This window comes from Prionailurus viverrinus, chromosome C2, assembly GCF_022837055.1.
Source record: "Prionailurus viverrinus isolate Anna chromosome C2, UM_Priviv_1.0, whole genome shotgun sequence".
Taxonomy (NCBI): Eukaryota; Metazoa; Chordata; class Mammalia; order Carnivora; family Felidae; genus Prionailurus; species Prionailurus viverrinus.
Genome location: NC_062569.1, coordinates 151,680,983 through 151,704,056, shown reverse-complemented (window position 1 = coordinate 151,704,056; position 23,074 = coordinate 151,680,983). Strand labels below are relative to the sequence as shown.

General features: G+C 44.0%; 1 protein-coding gene across 4 annotated transcripts in view; it reads left to right on the top strand.

The window, feature by feature from the left end:
• The window catches only part of VPS26C (VPS26 endosomal protein sorting factor C), a 47,662-nt gene that overhangs the window by 2,781 nt on the left and 21,807 nt on the right, over positions 1–23,074 (top strand). For all 4 annotated transcript variants that reach the window (XM_047875280.1, XM_047875282.1, XM_047875281.1 and 1 more), the window contains exon 2: positions 22,819–22,962. In XM_047875280.1, coding sequence (XP_047731236.1) covers positions 22,819–22,962 — 144 coding nt within the window. The remainder of the gene's footprint in view (positions 1–22,818; positions 22,963–23,074) is intronic.

The window sequence follows — 23,074 nt, the reverse complement described above, 5'->3', positions numbered from 1 at the left end:
TTAAATAATGGCACAAGTAATCGAAGGTGCATCTAGAAAAGCTGCAAGAAATGAAGTGGTGAAGTTGCCCCAGCTGGAAGTCTTCCACATGTAGGACCAGGCCTCGTGGGTGGCGGAGTTGAAGGTGGTGTCAGCTTTGCACAGCTACTACTGCGCATCCCTTAGTGCCATTAATGGGGAATAGAACCTATAGTTGCTGGCTTATGGCGGTTTTAATTTAATTAACATTTTATTTATTTATTTTTTAAAAAATGTTTTTTTTAACATTTATTTATTTTTGAGACAGAGAGAGACAAAGCATGAACGGGGGAGGGTCAGAGAGAGGGAGACACAGAATCTGAAACAGGCTCCAGGCTCTGAGCTGTCAGCACAGAGCCCGACACGGGACTCGAACTCACAGACCGCGAGATCATGACCTGAGCCCAAGTTGGCCGCTCAACCGACTGAGCCACCCAGGTGCCCCATTAATTAACATTTTAACTTAATTAACATTTGTTTTAACTTAATTAACATGTTTTTTCACTTTGTTGTGAGAGTGTGAACGTACATTAGCATGTGGGGGAGGGCAGAGAAAGAGAGAGAATCCCAAGCAGGCTCCACACGATCAGCACAGATGACACAGGGCTCAAACCCACGAACCGTGGGATGACGCCCCGAGCCGAAGTCGGACACTTAACTGACTGAGCCACTTGGGTGCCTCCCTACGGCAGTGTTTCTTAATCTTGCATTGGGAGACCGTACATGGTGAGTAGAAGAGAAAAATCGAGGTAACTTCTCCTAAACAGATGGTTGCTATGTTTTTAGAAGCCAAAGGAAGAAAAAATGTTACTAAACTGGGCAGTCTAATCAACCAACAAAAGTATGTATCTGAACGTATGTGCCTGTGACTCAGATGTCAGACTCCGTGATCTGTGATTCAGGATAGGTGGATCCACCCACCTATTCAGGATAGGTGGAATAGGCCAGCACTGCTATGGCGGCTTCCTAGGCTCCAGCCGGCAGGACCCTTGCTGGCCAGTTGCTTGATGCTCTCAGGGCCTGTGGACAGTGCGTGTTTCAAGCATAGTTTGGGCCATGGTTGTGTGAGGGGTGGCCTCTTTTTCCCACTCTTACTGGCCGCAAGGGGAACTAATCACATACAAGTGTTCGATTTTCCCTGCACATCTCAACAGCGTTGGTAAAGATTCCGTGACTCAAGATTTGACTCCTCAGTGGGTCACCAGAGCACAGTACCTGTAACTGTCATTGTTTGACATGGCTACCACCTACGTTAGCCCGATCCTTGGTCGTAAGTGATTGTCATTCATGCAAAACATGTTTGCCTGTGTAACCACATAAAGCGGTCTTCTGTTCCACTCAGACGTACTTGGTAAGCACTGGTATAGGTTTGTTAGGCCGTATCACTGCGTTTTACTGATGAGGAAACTGAGGCCTAAGCAGGTTGAGAAAGTTGCCCAAGGTTACCCAACTCGTGACAGGCTGGATTCCAGCTCAGGCCAGCTAGCTTCGTCCATCCAACAGTCTTGCCATCCTGCCTCCCTAAGAGTGACTATTTTTGTGCAACATGGTTGAATTTATAATGTAGAAATAGTTGTTATTAATTTCCTAAGAGTGCTATAAATAGTATTATAATATTTCCATTTAAAAAACTGTGACTTCTGGGGCACCTGGGTAGCTCAGTCGGTTAAGCATCTGACTCTTGATTTCAGCTCTTTGTTAGATCGAGTTTGGGATTCTCTCTCCCTCTTCTGCCCGCCCCCCTTCTAGCTCTTTTCCTCCTTCTCTCTCTCTCTTAAAATAAGTAAATAAACTTTAAAATAAAAAAATAGGGGCGCCTTGGTGGCTCAGTCTGTTAAGCATCTGACTCTTGATTTTGGCTCAGGTCGTGATCTCACAGTTGGTGGGTTTGAGCCCTGCTTCAGGCTCTGTGCTGATCGTGTGGAGCCTATTTGGGATCTCTCTCCCTCTCTGCCCCTCCCCCATGTGCATGTGCACTCTCTCTCTTTCTCAAAATAAATAGATAAACTTAAAACATTTTTTTTTTAGGGGCGCCTGGGTGGCGCAGTCGGTTGAGCGTCCGACTTCAGCCAGGTCACGATCTCGCGGTCTGTGAGTTCGAGCCCCGCATCAGGCTCTGGGCTGATGGCTCAGAGCCTGGAGCCTGTTTCTGATTCTGTGTCTCCCTCTCTCTGCCCCTCCCCCGTTCATGCTCTGTCTCTCTCTGTCCCAAAAATAAATAAACGTTGAAAAAAAAAAATTTAAAAAAAAAACATAAAAAAATAAATCAGAACCTCTCCCCTACCCTTAAACCATGGAAACCACTGGTTTGTTAAAAAAATTAAAAAAACAAAAACTATGACTTCTACTCAGAAGAATGTACTGATTCTGTTACTGTGCTTTTCAGTATTTTACTTATCATAAAAGCATTTGAAAATGGCTTTGATTCTGCGGATACCAGAGAACCTGAGTTACCTTGGGTTTAAAATTGGCAGTCGGGTTTTTCCCTAGAAAAAAAAAAGTTTTTTCCTATTATTGATAAAATGATAGATTTTAAAAAGTCACAGTTGAATCGTTTAAAAAATAAAAATGTAATTCATGCCATGTTGGCCACTTAACATTTTATAGAAGGCTGCTAAGTGAAAAGCAAGTTCTTCCTCCTCTCCCCCCCCTTCTCTGCACCCCGGAGGTATCCCCTAGCAGTTCACGTACTAGTCCAGGCATTGCCTATGAGTAACAGGTGTGCATGTGCATGCACTCACACACACACACACACACACACACACACACACACAACTTGTTCTTTCTGCTTAACAGTGTCTCTTTGTCTTGGATACCTGTTCATGTCACCACATCCCCATCAATCTCCTCCTTTTTTAGTTGTTACTTAATCTAAACAAATTTATTCACTCCGTGTCTTTGGTCTCATGAGGCTTGGCGGTCAGAGAGAGAGACGGGTAACTATATAAACGAAAGGTGAGAAGGAGCTCAAATAGGAGCGTCCGTGGCAGATGAGCACAGAGTTGGGCATCCGTATTTCGGGCGGGCAGTAGTAGGGCCCTCTGGAGCTCACTGGCGGTGATGTTTGCACCTAGCTTTGAAATTTAAGCACTGGCCTGGGGTCTCCCTCCCCATCGGGCTTGTTCATTCCCACCAGGAGGAATGGACAGTGAGGCAAAGTGAACAAGAACCGCCAGACATTTGCAAAGCAGTCTGAGTCCAGTAAAAAGGTTTTGGACTTTTTTTTGTAGGCTTTTCCAGTGACTTCGATAATCCCATTTGGCAGTAATTTTTTTTCTTTTTTTTTTTAGAGAGAGTGCACGAGCAGGGGAGAGGGAGAGAGTGAGAAAAGAGAGAGAGAGAGAGGGAGAGAATCTTAAGCAAGCTCCACACTCAGCACAGAGCCCCACACAGGGCTCGATCCCACCACCCTGGTACCATGACCTGAACCAAAACTAAGAGTTGGACGGTCCACTGACTGAGCCACCCAGGTGCCCCCACAGCAGTTTTTAAAGGGGATTTCACTTTATCATCTTTCCAAATATTTCCTCTCTTTTTCTTGAATTTATTCTGCCTTTTTCCTGTTGTTGTCTTTTATGTTCCTAACTTGACTGTTTAGCATATCAAATTAGAGCCTCCTTTTAAAAATGCAGACATTTCCCTCTAAGCACTGCTTTAGTTGCAACCACAAGTCTGCTCTGCCTACGCGCTGCCCGAAGACACGGCTCCAAAGGACCTCACCAAGACTGCATGGCACAGCAACCTCACACTCTGCAGACATGGGAAGACCCCCAAATCACTCTACCATCGTGTCGCGTGAGGTGTGATTTGTGGCATTTCATACTTTATAATAAGATGTTACTACAATATCTTCCAATCTCCACTATGGTTTTTCCTCTGACACATGAATTGTTTAGAAGTGTGTGTTTTCAATTCTGTTGTAAAAACAATTCTCACTCATAGACTTAGAATAATTCTTTTTTTTTTTTTTAACATTGTATTTTTTATTTTTTAAGAGACAGAGAGGGACAGAGCACGAGCAGGGGAGGGGCAGAGAGAGGGGGGGACACAGAATTGGAAACAGGCTCCAGGCTCAAAGCTGTCAGCACAGAGCCTGACATGGGGCTTGAACTCACGAACTGCAAGATCATGACCTGAGCCGAAGTCGGACGCTCAACCGACTGAGCCACCCAGGCGCCCCGACTTAGAATAATCCTTAAATTGCAAATTTGAATTTTAGAAAATGCCTTATGAGAAGAGTGCCTTGAACTGGAATATGAGATCTTGGTGGAGCAGAGGTGTTGGTCCGGTGGTCAGGAAAAGACTTAGTATCATGCCATGTTTTCTGTAACTTAGTAGTAACCTGTAATGCATTAGCAACACCTTTTATAGGTACCTGTATCATTGCACCAGTTAAACTTGTTGCAATTAACTTGTTCTTTGAATCTTCCTAACTACAATACTGTTTTGTTCACATTTATGTACCTAGGGCCGTCAGTACCTGCCTACTCAGTAGGCACCCTAAGACTTTATTAAACGATAGTTGAAGCCTTTAAACTAAATTCATAAAGCTAATAGTTTTCTAAATGCATCGACCAGAAAGGGAAAGCTATGGTTTCATAGGTATACTATAGATTTTCCTTTGTAATTACAAATAATACTCTAGGCATAAATTCTAGACAGATGTTGGTAAGATTCTTATTTTGGCATAGCCCCAGAGCTATGTGCAAACCCTCTCCATTATTTGTATTTGCTTTAGGACTATCGTTCTTATGGTTTTTTTTTAATGTTTATTTATTTATTTTGAGAGAGAGCATGCATGTGAGCGTGAGCCGGGAGAGAGGGCAGAGAGAGAAGGAGAGAGAGAATCCCAAGTAGGCGCCACACTGTCAGTACAGAGCCCGATGCAGGGCTCAGTCTCACGAAGCATGAGATCATGACCTGAGGCGAGTTTACGGGTCAGACGATCAACCAACTGAGCCACCCAGGCACCCCTATGACAATCATTCTTAAGAGAATGATTCAAATAAATATGGGAGTGGAGACTTCCAAATTCGTATCAACGTGATTCTCTTCTCTGCAATTCAGAAACAGAAGATAATAGAAGTGGTCCAAAATTTGATCTGTGCCTTCGTCACAATTTACATAGCGCAGAGGGAGTAGACCTTCCTCAGAGCTTAAAGCAGCATTGCTGTTCCACTCTGAGAATCCTCATTGAGTTCAGAAATTTGACTAGTGTTTCCCAAGCCCCATGTATGTCTGATACAAGATCATCAGTAATATGATTTGAAAAGAATTCCCTAATTCCATATTTCCAGTGAACATTCTGATATCCCATGAGAGCACTTAACTAAAATTGCTTTATAATAACATATACTAATATGGCCCATTCCAACTTTAATCCCCACCAACACTGAAGAATGCCCCCATTTTATGCCTGAGAAGACTGAGGCTCAGAGAATTCAGTGACATACACTGATGAGAGGAAATATTTGAAATCGGGCTTCTGTATGCCTTGTCTTAATTTTTAAGGCCTTAATTTTTCTCAGCTGGAGGAGGAAGCTGATACCTACTCAAAAGTTTTAGTGTAAAATTAAATGACGTGTTTTAAGACATTTACTGTAGGCTCTGACCCTTAGTAGGGGCTCAAATGGTAAGTGTTGGTATCGCGAGGTTTTTCGATAATGTCTGTTCACACGGAATCGCTGTTAGTGCACTTTCCAAGTGGCGTACAAGTAAGTGTTGTATCAGATGCTTCTCACATCGTCAGATGTCTCTCCGCCGTGGACTTGGAGGAAGGAGGGCCAGTGACCTAGCAGCCCCGATAGGGAGCCTGGCAGTTTTGGGCACTGAAATCTGAGTGGAGTGTTGGTCTCCCTGTATACTCCTCACACGGTGCAGTAGATGTGTTCTTGATCAAAAAGTTTGACTCCATTGCACCGTAAATTACTGTTTTCAGTGCACCGGGGAAGCTTATTGGTTGAAAGAAACTTGCAGTAAATCTTTTGGTAACGTAAATACGGTTCATTTGTTTTTATAAATTCAGAATGTTTTATGTTCTAAAATCCCGGCACATGTACTCGTGAAAGTGACGCTGTTAAATAACGTGCTTGTGCAAAACATAAATAAGAGCTTTGCTCTCCGGCATGGCCAGGTCACGGTGACAAGGGATTTGTGCCCAGTGCGCTGATTACTGTAGCGTGAGAACCGCTAGGTTTCCATCTTGTCTTACCCGGCTTGCATGTACTCTCTTGTTACAAAATTAAAGAGGGAAAATCCTATATGTAACAGTTTGTTATTCTGAGGAAAAATTGCAGGACTGGAATGGAATGGAAAAAGAGCCCCTTACTGTACTTTGTACTGCACGATTCTTGATGCACGAATGATCAGTTCTGGTGAATGCTGATGCAGGTACTTAGGGTACAAACGTGTAGATCTTTGAGCCAGGAGGGGTGAGTAATCCTAAGACATGTGGGGGAGGTCTGAACCTTTTAGGAATCTGTCGTCTAAACGTTGAGTGGGTCTCTAGAATAGAATCTAGAGATTCTAGTGGGTCTCTAGAATAGAATCTAGAATAGGCCTCTAGAATAATCGAATGCTCCTCCAAAGGCCTGTCTCCTGAATCGTAACCTCTAGAATAGAATCCAGAATAGGCCTCTAGAATAATCGAGGCCTCCTCCAAAGGCCTGTCTCCTGAATCGTAACCTAACCCTTATGTAATGCATGAGAGGCATTTTCAGAATTATCCAAGCCTGTTTGAAAACTGGGTGCAGTAAAATGATTCATGTAGTTCTCTAGTTGGTGTTTGTGACAGCGCGTTTTGTACTGACCTGAGCATTAGGAAAGCCTGCTTGACCGCTCTGGGTGTGCCGGTTTCTAGACTCGGCAGCAGCCGGACGAGTGTCAGCACGCAGGGCCAGGCCGCCCTGACTCCAGCAGGGTGGTTGGGTTTCCTCTGCCTTCCTCTGGATGCCGGTCCCCAGTTCGGACCTCCTGGCCTTGCATCATCTTGGATTTGCTGGTGGAACCAGCCGCACCCTCCCCGTGGGCTCAGACCTGCATCTTTGCCTTGCCTGCTTCCTGCGGTGATGGTCCCCCAGCTGGAGAGCCAGTAGCATGGGCAGGTTTGGGGGAGATGCCACCTCTCTCCCCGTCTCGTCCCCCGTCTTGACTCCGTCCCACTACTGCCCCAACCCGAGTCAGCAGAGCCCTGCTGGGCTGTTCTCCAGACTTCAGGTTCAGCTAACCCTACGGATGGACGGTCCCTGCTATGTCTCCCTTACCTCCCCGCTCTCGGTCCTCTTGCACCTGTGAACCAGGGGCCGCTCAGCCCCTCAGCTTTGAGCCGGACCGACTCTCTGGCCCTGGCTCTCCTCCTACTTCCATCACTCTTCTGCACCTCTGCCCACCCTGCTTGTCCTCTGCCCGCCGAGCATAGGCATGTTCTAGAAAAGCTGTAAGTTGAAGTCTGTTTTCCGTTTGCCTCCCACTTTCATTTCAGCTACACCGCGGGAGTTTTTATCCCCCCAGCTCTGAATATCTCTTCATCTCATTTGGGGTTTTTTTTCCCCCTAAATCAAGTAGTTGTTACACAAAAATGCAATTCTTTTAGTAGACAAATCAATGGCCTCACCCCCACCCCCTGTTAGTTTTCTGGGCTTCAGCTCTTTCATTCAGAAAACAGTCCCTTGTGAGCCACTGGGTGGGTGGGCTGACCTGTTTCCCCTCCCCATGAGCGCACAAAGCCTTGGAAGTTTCCGAAGAGCATTATTAACAAATTAGCAACTGAGGGTCTCGTGCCAGCAAGAAAAGGACAGTGTTCTGAAGCTCAGAAATGAACTTGGCCCTGTCTAGATGGATGGTTGAAGGAGACGTAGGTCACGCGGTGCGTGTTTGTGAGCCACTGTGATTCCCACGTGTGGCTAGAGATGCAGGGTGCTGGGCTCTGGTGTGTTGGGCATTGTTGCTCTCCGGCTGTGGGGTTCTGGGTCCTTTCAGATGCTTTCCACAGACGGGTAAAGATCCAATTTTTGTAAAAGACTTTTGTGAAGTGAAGAATTCCTTTCAGTTTCAATTAGTGTCCCCTACCTGCACACAACACTTTCCGGACAGTTTTATGGTGAGCAGCTCTTAAAAAGACTGCGTTGGTCTTCTGTTGTCCTTATTGAAGAGAACCAAGTCTACTTTCTTACTCGTAGGTAGAAGAAAATTCAGGCTCAGAGCAACGGTGCCTTTCTTGAGGTGATGGAAGATATATATCCCCTTTCATCCCCAAAACTAAAGGGAGTGTTTCCTTATAAACAGCTCAAGAAAATGAACAACATCGTTTAGAATGAAGATTCCCCCCCCCCCACCCAAATTTAAGCCTTGAACCTCTTATGTTAAATGAAATCTTATATAGAACTCTAACATACCAATTTTTGTAAGTCTATGTTTTATAAGCATATAAAATCAGAGCTTTTCCCTTTGAGGAGGTTTCCCCTGGCTTCCCTGACTCATCCTCAGATCCCAAAGTGGCTGCTGAGGCGTCTGCATAGGCCTGGGGCTCAGCGTTTCGCAGCTTGAAAAGTACTGGTTGTATGATGCAATGACTGGCCACAGCCAACAAAGTTGAAGTTTCGTATCATCCCATTTTATTTTGTCTTATGCCAGAACTTGAAAGCTCTATTAACTTTCACATATAATGCAGTGGGTGCAACCAGGCTTAAAGCATTTTGCTTTCGTTCACTGGAGTATTTAAAGAATAATAATAATTAAAAGAGGTAGCCTCCTACTCTACACGAGATTCCAGACCCACCCTTGCTGGTGAGTCTTCTGCCAGTTTCCTCCTCGACAACCCGCTCACCTGGGGTTCTTGGGCCAGTAGTCCCAGCAGAAGCCGGTGGGGTCTGGCCACCTTCACCGTTGTTCTCCTTACCGGTGGGTGATTAAGCTTGCCGTGGGAAGAGCGGTGTGAGATTGTCAGTAGAGCCTTTGATTCTTGCTGGGAACCTGAACCTGGTCATGCTCTCCTGACCCCGGATGCTGATGCTCAGAAAGGGCTTGCCTCTGAGAAACTGTGGGCTCCCACCAGCTGTCCTCCTGGCTGTCGGGCAGGTTCTCACGGTGTGTGACATTGGCACACGGGCTTTCTAATGATGGCTGGGCTCCGTTCATCCCCAGCACCCCGCCCTCTATGCTGACGTGCTTTTCTATGCTTATGGTTTTCTGTCACACACCTGGCATGATGTCAGCCAAAAATCGGCCCTTCCTCTGCTTCTCAGAAAAGATCGTTTAAGACCATTACTCTAAAACCCGAGTCATCATCTTTAGGAAAGGAACAGAAGTCCCATCAGTGGAAAAGTAAGGGATAGATGGACAGAAATTCCTCCCTTCAATAATAATCAGGAAAAAAAAAAGCCACTTTTTTTTTTAATTGACAAAAGATCTAGTGGTGTTAATTTGGCCATGCGTTTTAGATCTTTCAAAAAAAGTTCTATTTTGTAAATTTAAAAAAATCTGTTTCCCCTTGCTGAGAAAATTTAAGGAAGAGGAAGGGGTATCAGATGAGAAGTAACATTCCCTGTCCCCCTCCTTCACTGCCCCGTAAGCGCCCAAGAATTAGCACGTGACACTCGCAGCCTCCCGCCGTGGCAGGGTCCTACAGTCTCTTTGGGCAGGGTGCCCGGGAGCCACTGGGCCGCCTGGAGCAGAGGCTGCTGCTGCGTTGGGAAGCGCGATCGGTCGGCCCCGGGCTCTCTGGCCCCGCTCCCGCCTGTGGGCCCTGCTCCCCTCACCTCTCGCCCTCTGCTCCCGGGCCTGGGCTCTGCCTCTGCCTTGGACTGATGCTACACTGTTGATGCTACACTGTTGATGTGTACGTTGTTGATGTACTGTTCTCATTCCTATGAGAGTTCCCTCTGCCTGGGATTCAGTTTGGTGGCTTGTTGGAGTTCATTATGTAAGCGGGCTGGCTGTTCAAAGCGTTTTCTTTGGCCAGCTCGCTGTATTCCTCGGTCATTACTTTGGCATATCATCAGGCCAGCTCCCAGCCTTCTGTGACGGGAGCTCTCTGAAGCTCTTGGTTTGTAGCCTGGAGTCTTTATGTTCCCTTACGCCAGTAGTTGCAGACAAATGTCAGTGTTCCCAAGTTTCCGTGAGTTGTACTGTTCTTGAAATCTGAAACCAAGTCATCACTCTGCTAATACGTAGTATCCAACCCCTGAAACCACACAGCTCACCGGGATTCTAAGGTGACACTCCTGTCCTGAAGACTCGAAAAGGTTTCACTTTTTGTGACTAGTGTCGGCAATCTTATTTTGCCCCTTCCGGAACTTTTACTCAGTGGCTCAGATTTCTTTTCCAGACTCAAGAAAGTTTGGGAACTGGAAATTGCAGAGGTGTCTCCCTCGGACAACTGCCATGAGTTTGTCGGCCCATTTTACTTAGTATCTACACCTGTACTTCTATACCTAGAAGTACGGAAGAAACCTGCTGTCTTTCACCGTAGCAGTACAGCATCAGGATGCGATACTAAAATGCAAGCCTTGAGAGAGGGACTTTGTCTCTTTTGTCCCCTGCCCTGTCCCTGGTACCTGGAACAGTGTCTGACTCCTAGAAGGCATACCAAAAATGTTTGTTCAATACATAATGATATTATTTCTGCTATTTTGGCAATACATGTGTGAATGTAAGCCAAACAAGTTAGTATCTCAGTATTTTGTTACCGTTCTGTTGTCAGTGAACCGATTGATTTTCATCGATTTTTACTTAAATATTAATCACTTTCAGGGGTGCCTTGGTGGCTCAGCTGGTTAAGCGTCTGACTCTTGATTTTGGCTCAGGTCATGGTCTCGTGGTTTGTGAGTTCGAGCCCTGCATTGGGCTCTGTGCTGACACTGCAGGGTCTGCTTGGGATTCTCTCTCTCCTTCTCTCTCTGCCCCTCCCCTGCTCATGTTCTCTCTCAATAAATAAATTTTTTTTTTTTTAAGATTAAAAAAATTTTTTTTTCAACGTTTATTTATTTTTGGGACAGAGAGAGACAGAGCATGAACGGGGAAGGGGCAGAGAGAGAGGGAGACACAGAATCGGAAACAGGCTCCAGGCTCTGAGCCATCAGCCCAGAGCCCGACGCGGGGCTCGAACTCACGGACCGCGAGATCGTGACCTGGCTGAAGTCGGACGCTTAACCGACTGCGCCACCCAGGCGCCCCAATAAATAAATATTTTAAAAAATCTTTAAATATTAATCACTTTCAGACTGTGACTCTGTTGTCGAGAAAGTAGTATGTATTGAAGAGGGCATCTTTTGGGATGACCACTGGGTGTTGTATGGAAACCAATTTGACAATAAATTTCATATATTAAAAAAAAAAACGAGAGAAAGTAGTATGGCTGTATTTCCGTCTCTACTTAATGATCTCTGTGGGTTTCTTAATTGAGGTTATCACATACAATAGATCACTCTTCAGCGAAGAGTTCTTTTGAGACGGTAACCGCCACCACAGTCAAGATCTGGAGCAAGGACACCTGGGTGGCTCAGTTGGTTGAGTGTCCAACTCTTGATTTCAGCTCAGGTCATGATCTCATGGTTCGTGGGATCAAGCCCCACGTCAGGCTCCGTGCTGACCATGTGAAGCCTGCTTGGGATTCTCTCTCCCTCTCTCTCTCTGCCTCTCTCCTGGGTTGCATGCGTGTGCTCTCTTTCTCTCTCTCTCAAAAAAAAAAAAAAAAAAAAAAAAAAAGACCTGGAACAGTTCTGTCACTCCCTGAAACTCCCTGTGTCCTCTGTAGTCAACCTCTTCTCCCCCCTCTCCCCCCCCCCACCCCCACCCCAGCCACTGGCAAACTCTGGTCCGTTTCAGTCCCCTATGGTTGCCCTGTTCCAGAATATCTTGTAAGTGGCCTAATTTTGATGACACGATATGTAGCCTTTTGAATCTGGCCTTATCGTGTAGCATAATGCCTTTGAGATTCATTCAAATTGTTGTATCAATAGTTTGTTCCTTTTTATTGCTGAGGTGTCTTCCCAGGTATAGACGTACCACTGTTTGTTCAGCCATCCACCTGGTGAAGGACATTTGGGTGATTGGAATAAAGCTACTAGAAACATTTGCGTACAGATTTTTGTGTGGACATAATCTTTCATTTCACCTATAAATGGGGTTAAGTAGCATTATAGGTTTTAATGACAGATCGGAGACGATACAGTCTCTTAAATTCTCCTTTCTAGAACTACAGTAAACACCACATGATACTGGCCATTACTGACTATGTGGTGACCTATCTGGTGATTCTTCTGCTTTTCAGACAAGATGGAAAACAGTTGTGATACAGAATAGTGGAAATGGGGGTACCTCACAAATTGAAATCTCCCTAATGTTTCTGATTTCTGTTTTCCAAACAGTGGGTCTTTGAGTGCTACTAAGAAAGAGTAGTGTTTCAGCAATTGTCTTCACGATTAATTGTCTAACTTGCGTTTTCCCACCTGGCTCGCCGATTTACCTTACGGTTTTGCTGTGCATTTGATTCTCTCGTTGGTAAATGAAAGGACAGCCCATTATCGATGTGCAAGATCTCTAGACCAAATGTGGTGTGAGAATCCCAGGGTGGTTCTGAGTAGTGCTGCAGCATTAGGAAGGAGGGACTTGTTTGGATACACAGAGGACTCTTGGGAACAGTGCCGGCTCCTCTGGGACCATCAGAACGGAAAGATACTGGAGAGAGAATGGTTGAGGCATCAAGTAAGAGGCCTTTGCGTCTCTGGCAGTTGTGTTCAAGTCCAAAGCAAGAGATAATCCAGCTGTGACTTTCTAGCATACAGTCTTCAGATCTTTTCCCAAGGCGAGCAGGTTATCAGAATTTAAAGAACTTAGAGTCTTGGTACATTTAGGTCCAGAGGCCACCCATTCTAGGATTGATCTTACTTTAAAATTGATTTATTACGTTAATAGTTAATCAATTCACATGGTTTAAAATTCATGAGTTCCAGGATGGATGCATCTACCCCTCACCATCCATCAAGGTCCTCTCCATGGGGCAACCAAAAGCTATCTGTTTCTTGTGATTCCTACCAAAGAGATTTTATGCATATATAAGTAAATCATACATACGGCCTTTCTCTCCCCCCTTTTTTTTCATAATGGTGCAATATGCATCCTTAAAAAAAATAATAACCATGTATATACTAATGTGAATGATTTCCAAGGTATTGTATTGTTAAGGGGAAAGCCACCATTTTCCTATTGTTGGAATTTAGGTTGTTTACAGCCTCTTGTTATTACAAACAGTGTTGTAGTGAGTAACCGTGTTCCTGAGTCACTTCACCTGTGCTGGTATATCTCAGGAAAATTCCTAGCTAGCAATTGCCAGCCCGGGTGTTAGTGAAATGTCTTTGGTATTGCCAGATGTTCCTTATGAGGTCATGGTACTCCAGACTCCACCCACCCCAACATCTGAGAGTACCCATTGCTGCCTCCCTTAACACAACACAATAAAATATTTTGATCTTTAGTAATCTGATGGAAAATGGTGGAAAATATTTTGATCTTTAGTAATCTGATGGAAAATGGTGGAAAATGGCACTTAGGATAGTTTTATTATTTCTCCTGTTACTGTTGAGATTGAGTGTATTTTCATGGGTGTGGAATAGATTGCCTTCTTTTCCTGTGAACTCTTTGTTCCTATAATTTGCCCATATTTAAAATATTTTTTGATGTTTGTTTATTTTTGAGAGAGAGAATGAGAGACAGAGTGCGAGTGGGGGAGGGGCAGAGAGAGAGGGAGACATAGAATCTGAAGCAGGCTCCAGAGCCCGATGCAGGGTTTGAACCCACGAACTGCGAGATCCTGATCTGACCCAAAGTCAGACACTTAACCGACTGGGCCACCCAGGTGTCCCATCGTTTGCCCATATTTTAATTTTTCTGTTGAGTTGTTTATCTTTTCCATTTATTTTTTAGGAGTTCTTAAAGTATTAGAGAAATCATCAGCCCTTTGCCTTTTACATGGAGTTGCATTATTTCCCAGGTTTATCATTTATGTAAATGATTTGCTCATCATCACTTTTATGAAACAAACTTTAGGTTGTATCTGTAGTCATATTTATTCAGGATTTTGAGTCATTCTTAGAAAGGCCTTCCCCGCTTTGATATGATAAAAATCATCCTGGATGGTTTCTTCCAACATTTTGGTGGTTTCTGTTTTTACATTTAAGTCTTTGATGCGTTGTGAACTTTTCTGTGAACAAAGGTTTACAGTATGGCTCCAGCTTAATTTTTTTTCCAGTTCTGAGGCCAGTTTTCCAGTATCATTTAGTGACTTTTCCATCTTTTCCTCTGGATTTAAAACGCTTACCTTTATTATCTGTTAAATTCCCCTACTATCTGGGTCTATTTCTGGACTCGTCTATTTCCTTCCTTTGACCTTTCAGCCAGTACATGCCTTGCACCTCACGTTGTGAATAATTGTGGCGATGTGACATCCCATGGGGCTAGTCTCCTTCTTTTCAACATTTATTGACTATTCCATAAGAATCTTCAAATCAGCAGCACCTGGGTGGCTCAGTTGGTTGGGCTTCTGACTCTTGGTTTTGGCTCAGGTCATGATCATGGTTCATGGGATAGAGTCCTGTGTCAGGCTCTGTGCCTTTGGCGTGTAGCCTGCTTGGGATTCTCTCTCCCTCTCTCTGCCTCACTCCCACTTGCATGCACATTCTCTCTCTCTCTCTCTCTCTCTCTGTCTCTCTCTCTCACTCTCAAAATAAATAAATAAGCTTTAAAAAAAAAGAATTTTTGAATCAGCTTGTCTGGTCTGTCTCACCCCACCAACCCCCCCCAAAAGAGAATTGTTTTCTTTAGGATTCTGTTGCCTTTATAGACTTAACTTTGGGAAAGTAGACACACTTAGGGTGTTAAAACTTCGTGTTCATAAGTATGGTATGGCTTTTCATTTATTTTGTGCCCTCAGCTGTTGTAAGTTTTTGTCTTATCTGTGTTTTGGACATTTCCCGTTAAGTTAATTTATAACGTTTTAACTTTTGGGGGCACCTGGGTGGCCCAACTGGATGGCTCAGTTAAGCATCTGACTTCGGCCCAGGTCATTATCTCACAGTTCATGAGTTCAAGTTCTGTGTCTCGCTCTCTTTGCCCTTCCCCCACTCACGCTCTTTCTCTGACTCTCTCAAAAATAAATTAACATTAAAAAAAAAAAGCTTCCCATATAATATTTTAACTTTTTGTTGCTTTTGGAAATAAAGTCTTTACTTCCAGCCATGTCTTCTCATTGGTGGTTGTTTTGTACAGGATGCCTTATTAATTTCTCTACATTAATTTTCTACCCAACTGTCTTCCTGAAATTTTCTTCATGTTGATAATTTTCAGTGAATTCTCTTGGGTTCTTTTAGGCATGTAATCATACTATCTGCAGATAATGACCATTTTACTTTCTACTTTTCAATTTTCATACTATTTGTCTAGTTTCATTATGTTAACTAGTACTTGTAGTACAATAAGAGTGGTGACAGTGTTCATCTTTTATTCTTTTTTAAAATTTTTTAAATATTTTAGAGAGAGAGAGTATGAGAATATTTTAGGGGGAGGGTCAGAGAGAGAGGGAGACACAGAATCTGAAGTAGGCTCCAGGCTCCGAGCTGTCTGCACAGAGCCTGACGTGGGGCTTGAACTCACGAACCCATGAGATCATGACCTGAGCTGAAGTCGGTCGCTTAACCGACTGAGCCGCCCAGGTGCCCTGATCTTTGTTTTATTCTTGATTTAAAGGCAGTGTATCTCATTTCCCATCAACGCTGAGGCTGGCTTTTGGGGAAAGTAGATATATTTTGTCATGTTAAGGAAGTATCCTTCTAATGTTACGAAGAATTTTATCGAGGACGGGTATTAGATTTTAGCAAGTGACTTTTGTGCATCTATGGAGACGACTGTGTTTTTCTCTGGAGAGCTATTAATGTGCTGTATTAATAATTTTTCTCAATAATCGAGCTATCCATTCCTGGACTAAATCCCACTTGATTATGATGTGATATTCCTTTAAGTTGCTCCTGGATTATATTTGCTAATATTTTATATACCTTTTATCTGTTTGGGAGTAGTTTAATATTGGAAATTTCTGCTTTTCATATATTTTGGGAGTGGTCTATGAATTTCTCTGGGCCTGGCGCTTTGAGCAGGGGTTTATTTATACCTTTCTGTACTTTTTCTAAGGTGATTGATTCGGTTTCATGGCTCCTTTGTTTAGGTTAATTGTATTTTCTAGAATGATAATTGACTTTATCAACTTTTCAGATTTACTTACATGCAGTTGAATAATGTGTTCTCCTATTATTCTTTTAATAACCTCTGTATCTCTGATACTTCCCTCTTATTTTGGAAATTTGTGCTTTTTTTTTTTTTTTCTTGATAGTCATTTGCTTTCTCCCCCCCCCCCCGAAAAAACAACTGTTGAACTTACTTATGGACCAGCTTGGTCGATTTTTGTGAAGGAACCACGGATATTAAGTGTGTATCTCAGTTTCCAGGGGGTAGAGTTCCACATGTACCTCATTGACATGTAATGGGGGTCCTTTATAGCCTTTCTTCTCTTTGTCCTTTTATCTGTCATGAGCCAAGGGGGTAAATGAACACCTCCCACAACTAACGTGTTTCCCTCAATTTGTCCTTGTTTCCCTGTGGTTCTTGCACTGCGTTGCGATGCTGTGTTATTTGATCTGCAGCGAGTACTGCCACAGGTCGTCGCTGTGAGTGGCACTGCCTCGGGTGGTACAGCGCCCTTCCGCTTCAGCCCTTCCTTCTCTGAACTCACCCTTGTCTGATGTGAAGATTACGGCCCGTGATTGATTTCTTCGCTTTTGCCTCACAGTCCTTTGCTTATCCTTTCTTCTTCTTTTAGGTGCTTCTCTGTCATACGCCATAAAATTGGGTTTTGCTTTAAGATATAATCTGTGTGTCTGTTTTTAATAGACGTTAATTTAGCCCATTTATTAATGCGACATATGTTTGGCATTAGTTCTGTCACTGCTGCTTTGTTGTCACTCGAGGGGATGGTTAAGTACCTTTTAAAACTTCTTCCTCTCTTATTTTCTTTGCTTTGTGTTGATTTTCTAATACTTTGGAGTTTTATTTGTTATAGTTGTTACCCTTACCACTTTTTATTGTGCCCCACATCTGCTATGTTTTAGACGTTATTTATAATTCCCTCTTGTGAACGATGATGAGATGACTGTATCCCCTCTTTCCTTCTTCCTTTCTCTTCTACCAACTGGTCCTAGTTATTTACAAACATTAACTCTACTGGCGTCTACCTTTGTTAAGTTTGTGCTGTATGGTTTGATGTGTTCACTTTAGATCCTCACTGTCTAACAGAACTCTCCCCAGCGATGTGCATGTCCTGTACGTTATGGCAGCAACCGGCCATAAAGTGGCTTTTAAGCACTTGAACGTGTGGCTAGGACGACTGCGGGGCTGAACTTTAAATTTTGTTTGTTATTAACCTATATAAATTTGAATTTAAATAGCTACATGTGGCTAGTGGATACCATACTGGAGAGCATGGCTTTATTGGAGTGTTTGTAAGTCCCCGCTGTGAGAGTCAGGAAAACCATGGACATTATGCCACCTGCTGCATGGTCTCTCCCTTCCTTCCCCAGCTAGTGTCACTTAAGTCACTTCTACACTGTCAGGTATTTTGCATTCTTCTACCGTCATCATCGCGTATCTCGTCGTTAGAGTTGAATGGATTGAATCTTCACATGCTTGTTTTGTTTTTTTAAAGATTTTATTTTTAAGGAATCTCTACACCCAGTGTGGGGCTCAAACCTGCAACCCCAAGACCAAGAGTCACACGCTCCACTGAGCCAACCAAGTGCCCCACAAGTGGGTTTTTTTTGACACGGTTGTTCTAGCCATCCCACAGGTGCATATAATCTGCAGTGTAGTAAATTCCTCAAGGAGGATTTTCATACAGTGTTCCCTGGGGTTTATTTGTTTCTGCACATTTAAAACTCTTTTCTACTGGAGTGACTGTTGAAGTGGGTATAAAATTCTAGGATCACTTTGTTCTTTGAGCACTGTGTCAGGCATTTTGCTGTACCTTCGTTTTGTGTCTTGCTGTGGAGAGTCTGTTTCCTCCCCTCTTGTGAGTGACTTAATCTTTCTGCCTGACTCCTAAAGGATTTTCTTTTTCGGTTTAGAATAATTTTACTGTAGTTTGTCCTTTTTCTGACCATTCCTGATTCATTTTCCCTCTCAGTATTTTAAAATTGATCAGTGACTATGTGTTCTGTTCCATTCTTCCAGTTTTCTTATTTGGGAACTTCGTTATGCACCTGTTGGATGTTCCTCACAGTCTGTCCTATTTGTCACTGTTCTTGTGATTCTTTTTAATTCTTAAATTTTTATTTAATTTGAATTTTCTTATTTCTGCCCTGCATGTACTTTCTGCCCTTTTCAGCTTCACCCCCTTTTCTGTGGTGTTTTTGGGTTTTTCCTTCCACTTCTTTTCTGAGTTTTTTTTCTACCTTTATCTCTTTCTGTGGCCTCATCATGTCATTTTCCCTGAGCTCTTACAGCTCTGTTTTGTGCCCATCCTTTATAGAAGCAGTTTAAAAAGTTCATGGTGAAATGCATCTTCCCAGTGTTCATCTGCTTGATGATACTGTTTTTCCTGGTGAATGGTCATTTATGAATATTGAATAATGAATATGGATCGAGGGCTCGTGGTTGCAATCACTCTGCCCTTGTGGAGTTTATGTTCCAGGAGTACAGATAATAAATAAGAGAGAATTACTTATGTGTATTGTATTGATTGATTAATTGATTGATTTTTGATTTAAATTCGAGTTAGTTAACATACAGTGTAGTACTGGTTCAGGAGTAGAACCCAGTGATTCGTCGCTTACATACGACACCCTGTGCTCGTCCCAACAGGTGCCTTCCTTAATGCCTGTCGCCCGTTTAACTCATGCTCCCTTTAGCCCACCCCCCACCCACCTCCCGTCTAGCAACCCCTGTTTGTTCTCTGTGTTTAAGAGTCTCTTATGATTTGCCTCCCTCTCTGTTTTTATCTTATTTTTCCTTCCCTTCCCCTATGTTCATCTGTTGTGTTTCTTAAATTCCACATATGAGTGAAATCCTACGGTATTTGTGTTTCTCTGCCTGATTGACTTCTCTTAGCGTCATACCCTCTAGTTCCATCTACATTATTGCAAATGGGAAGATTTCATTCTTTTTGACCTCGGAGCAGTATTCCATTGTAAGTGTGTGCATATACATATATGTACCACATCTTCTTTATCCATTCATCAGTTGATGGACATTTGGGCTTTTTCCATAATTTGGCTATTGTTGACAGCCCTGCTATAAACATGGGAGTGCAGGTGCCCCCTTTGAAACAGCAGTTTTGTATCCTTTGGATATATTCCTAGTAGTGTAATTGCTGGGTCATAGGGTCATTCTATTTTTAATTTTTTGAGGAACCTCCACACTGTTTTCCAAAGCGGCTGCACCAGTTTGCAGTCCCACCAGCAGTGCAAGAGGGTTCCCCTTTCTCCACATCCTCTCCAACATCTGTTGTTTCCTGAGTTGTCAATGTTAGCCATTGTGACGGGCACGAGGTGGTATCTCATTGTGGTTCTGATTTGTACCTCCCTGATGACGAGTGACATTGAGCATCTTTTGATGTACTTGTGTGTGTTTTAGGAGGTGACATGTGCCCCAGAGTGGAGCTGAGGTGGGGCTGACTGCTGGGGAGAGGGCGGTTTTGGACGGCACGGTCTGCGAGGGCCTCACTACATGGGGCCATTTGCATGATGACTTCATAGAGACGAGCGAGTGAGTGTTGAAGAAAAACGATCCGTGACACTTGTTAAAGATGGTCGGGCAGGTTTTTTCAAGGAGGGCTTCTGTGGTGGGCGCAGGGGAGAGAACAGGCTCAATTCTGAGCACGGTGTAGGTAAGAAGTGGGGGTGGGGAGGAAGAGACACAGGGACTGAGTCCAAGTGGGGATTCGGGCTAAACCAATCTAATGGGACTCTTGCTGAAGGCAGGCCAGGTTGACGGGGTCTCATGTGTTGGGCCGAGGGCCCCGGGTGAGGAACCTGAGCAAGGGTGATCAGATATGGGGGGTGGCTAAAGCAATTAGCAGAATTCTTGCTACAGTCAAACATTGCAGAGCTGAACACGGGAGTCCAGAAGTTGAGGCCTTGTTGAAAAAGAGCTCAAGAGAAGCTGAGTAGAGTTTGGTCAAGGAGAGGATTTTTGTCACGAGCCGTGTGGGTGTGTGCAGGAGGAACATCCAGGTTGGGGGGTGGGGGGTGGGGGGGAAGGACATGTGCAAATGCCCTGAAGTTGGAATTTACAGGCACCTAAAGGACTAGCAGGGGGGCCAGTGAGGGAGGATTGAAGAGAAGTGATTGAGGGGGAGGGCTGAGAGATGAGGTCAGGGAGGGGGAGAGAGAGGAGAGAATCTCAAGCAGGCTCCTTGCGGTCAGCACGGAGCTTGACAGGGGGCTCAAACCCACTAACCGTGAGATCATGACCTGAGCCGAAGTCAGGAGCCCGATGCTTAACCAACTGAGCCACCCAGGCGCCCCTACACTTGGACAAATTCCATATCCTTCTTCTGTTGGCAGGGATTGAACAGACCTGTATATCATAGGAACTCCTAACTTATCTACTATTTTATTAATTTTGTCTTCTCTCTACTGCGTTCTTTCTGAATTAAATCAGCGAATGACAAAAGAGTCCCTTGGGTCATAAATTATTTACTCTGCTTACTTCCAAGGTACTTTGCTTCTTTTTCCTTCTTATGCCATAGGGATTAGGGAAGGAAAGGTGCTACTGATTATAATATGCCAACCAGTGGTCAGCCCAGACAGACCCTGCTCCTGTGAGATTAACTGAAAATGTTGTGATTAGATAGGAGCAGACCTGTCCCAGGCATGACTGTGTTGCATTAGGTGATAAAGTTCATGCAATTGTTTTGGCTCATTTTATTTCTTGGATACACTAGTCAAGTAGATTTTTAAAAATATACTAGTGAATTTAAACTTCTAAAAATTAGATTTCTGTTTAATATGGGTTGTACAAGAACTAGTAGGATTAATTTTAATTAAATTTAATAAGATTTTTTTTCAACTTTTTTTTTTTTTTTTAATTTATTTATCTTTGGGACAGAGAGAGACAGAGCATGAACGGGGGAGGGGCAGAGAGAGAGGGAGACACAGAATCGGAAACAGGCTCCAGGCTCCGAGCCATCAGCCCAGAGCCCGACGTGGGGCTCGAACTCACGGACCGCGAGATCGTGACCTGGCTGAAGTCGGACGCCCAACCGACTGCGCCACCCAGGCGCCCCAATAAGATTTTTTTTTTAACGTTTATTTATTTTTGAGACAGAGAGAGACAGAGCATGAACGGGGGAGGGTCAGAGAGAGAGAGAGACACAGAATCGGAAGCAGGCTCCAGGCTCTGAGCCATCAGCCCAGAGCCCGACACGGGGCTCGAACTCATGGACCGTGAGATCGTGACCTGAGCTGAAGTCGGACACTTAACTGACTGAGCCACTCAGGCGCCCCAATTTTAATTAAATTTAAAAGTTAAATTATTTCAGAGGCGTTTTCATTTAAATTTGCCTACGTACTTTTTATGGGGGAGTAGGAAACAAAAACAAAATACTTAGCATATTTAAGGGACATAGAATATTCCCTGCTCCCCAAATTCCATATACGATGAGAACTTGGTCACAGGGTTTTCACTGGATGACTAGAGGAGATGGAAAGGTTTCAACATCAATAGGACAGATGGTTTTTAATGCTTTGATCTGTGGGCCCGTTTTAATTTTGCTGTTTTCCTTTTTTTGTGTTGTTGCCCCCAGTTTTCTGCCATCATATTACTGCTTGACAGACGCATGCTGTTTCTGAAGGTCATTTCAGAAACACATTGTTTGAATTTATTGTGGATTCTCTTTCCGCTCGGGTGGATGCTATTTAATCTCAACTTCCTTTTCCACCCAAAACCCCCATAGCAAATTGAGACTGTCGAGTTCAATGGCAACAGGAAGAAACTGCCATCCAGCCGAGAGTATAATGTCCATATTCTGTTGCTCAGTAATTATCTTCAGGCAAATGAATACACGATCTGTTGTGAAATCGTTCTCAAATGATTTATGATCCAGAGAATTCTGGGCTCGAATGTCTACAGAGTGAACCTGGACGTGGAGAGACTGGGGAAGACCTGTAGTGAAAGGCTGGGTTGCACTCACGTGTTGTGTAGACAGGCTCAAGACCCCCCCTCAGTGAGGCTTCCTGGGCAGAGAGAGCGCCATTTAACAAGGAGTTGTGTTAAATTACGCGTTTGAAAATGTGTAGTCGTTTTAGCATAGTCGGGAAAGAACCCAAAGAAAAGGGTCTTACTTGATCGTATTCTTTCTGAAGAAGTCATTATGCGTGCTCATGTGTAACATGATTGTGAATCTGCCATTTGCCTCAGGCCCTTGTCTTTGCCCTTTTGAAATCAGACATTTGTTGGGATTCCCCCAGCTGGGAGTGCGGATGTGTCTGGAAGGGGGCGATCGCATGAGATGCCTCGCCCGCTCCCCACCTCATGCTCCCCAGCAGTGTGCACCCAGCTAATTGTCCATGTAGTTGTCCGTGGCCGTCCGGCGCCCCCACCCGAGGCTGTGCCTTCTCCATGCCAGCATCCAGGCCTCTGGTCTGTGATAAGTGCTCAGTGAATGTCTGCATCTTTGAACAAATCCTTAAGGAGACCTATTTTGGCTAATAAGGTGAATGCAAAGGAACGTTAATTTGGTGGCTGTCTCTGGTTTCCTAGGAAGTCCTCTCGGGCGTGGTGGTCATATCTGGCAAGGATTCAATCCAGCACCAGGGAGTGTCTCTGACAGTGGAAGGAAGTGTGAACCTCCAGCTCAGCGCCAAGAGCGTGGGTGTGTTCGAAGCTTTCTATAATTCTGTGAAGGTAAGAATGCTCAGGTTGCACATCTCTTTTTAGTTCATTATCCGCGCAATTGTGGGGTTTTTTGCTTGCTTTTTGGCTTTATTGTTGTTACCTGTCGTTGTTTTGTAAGGTA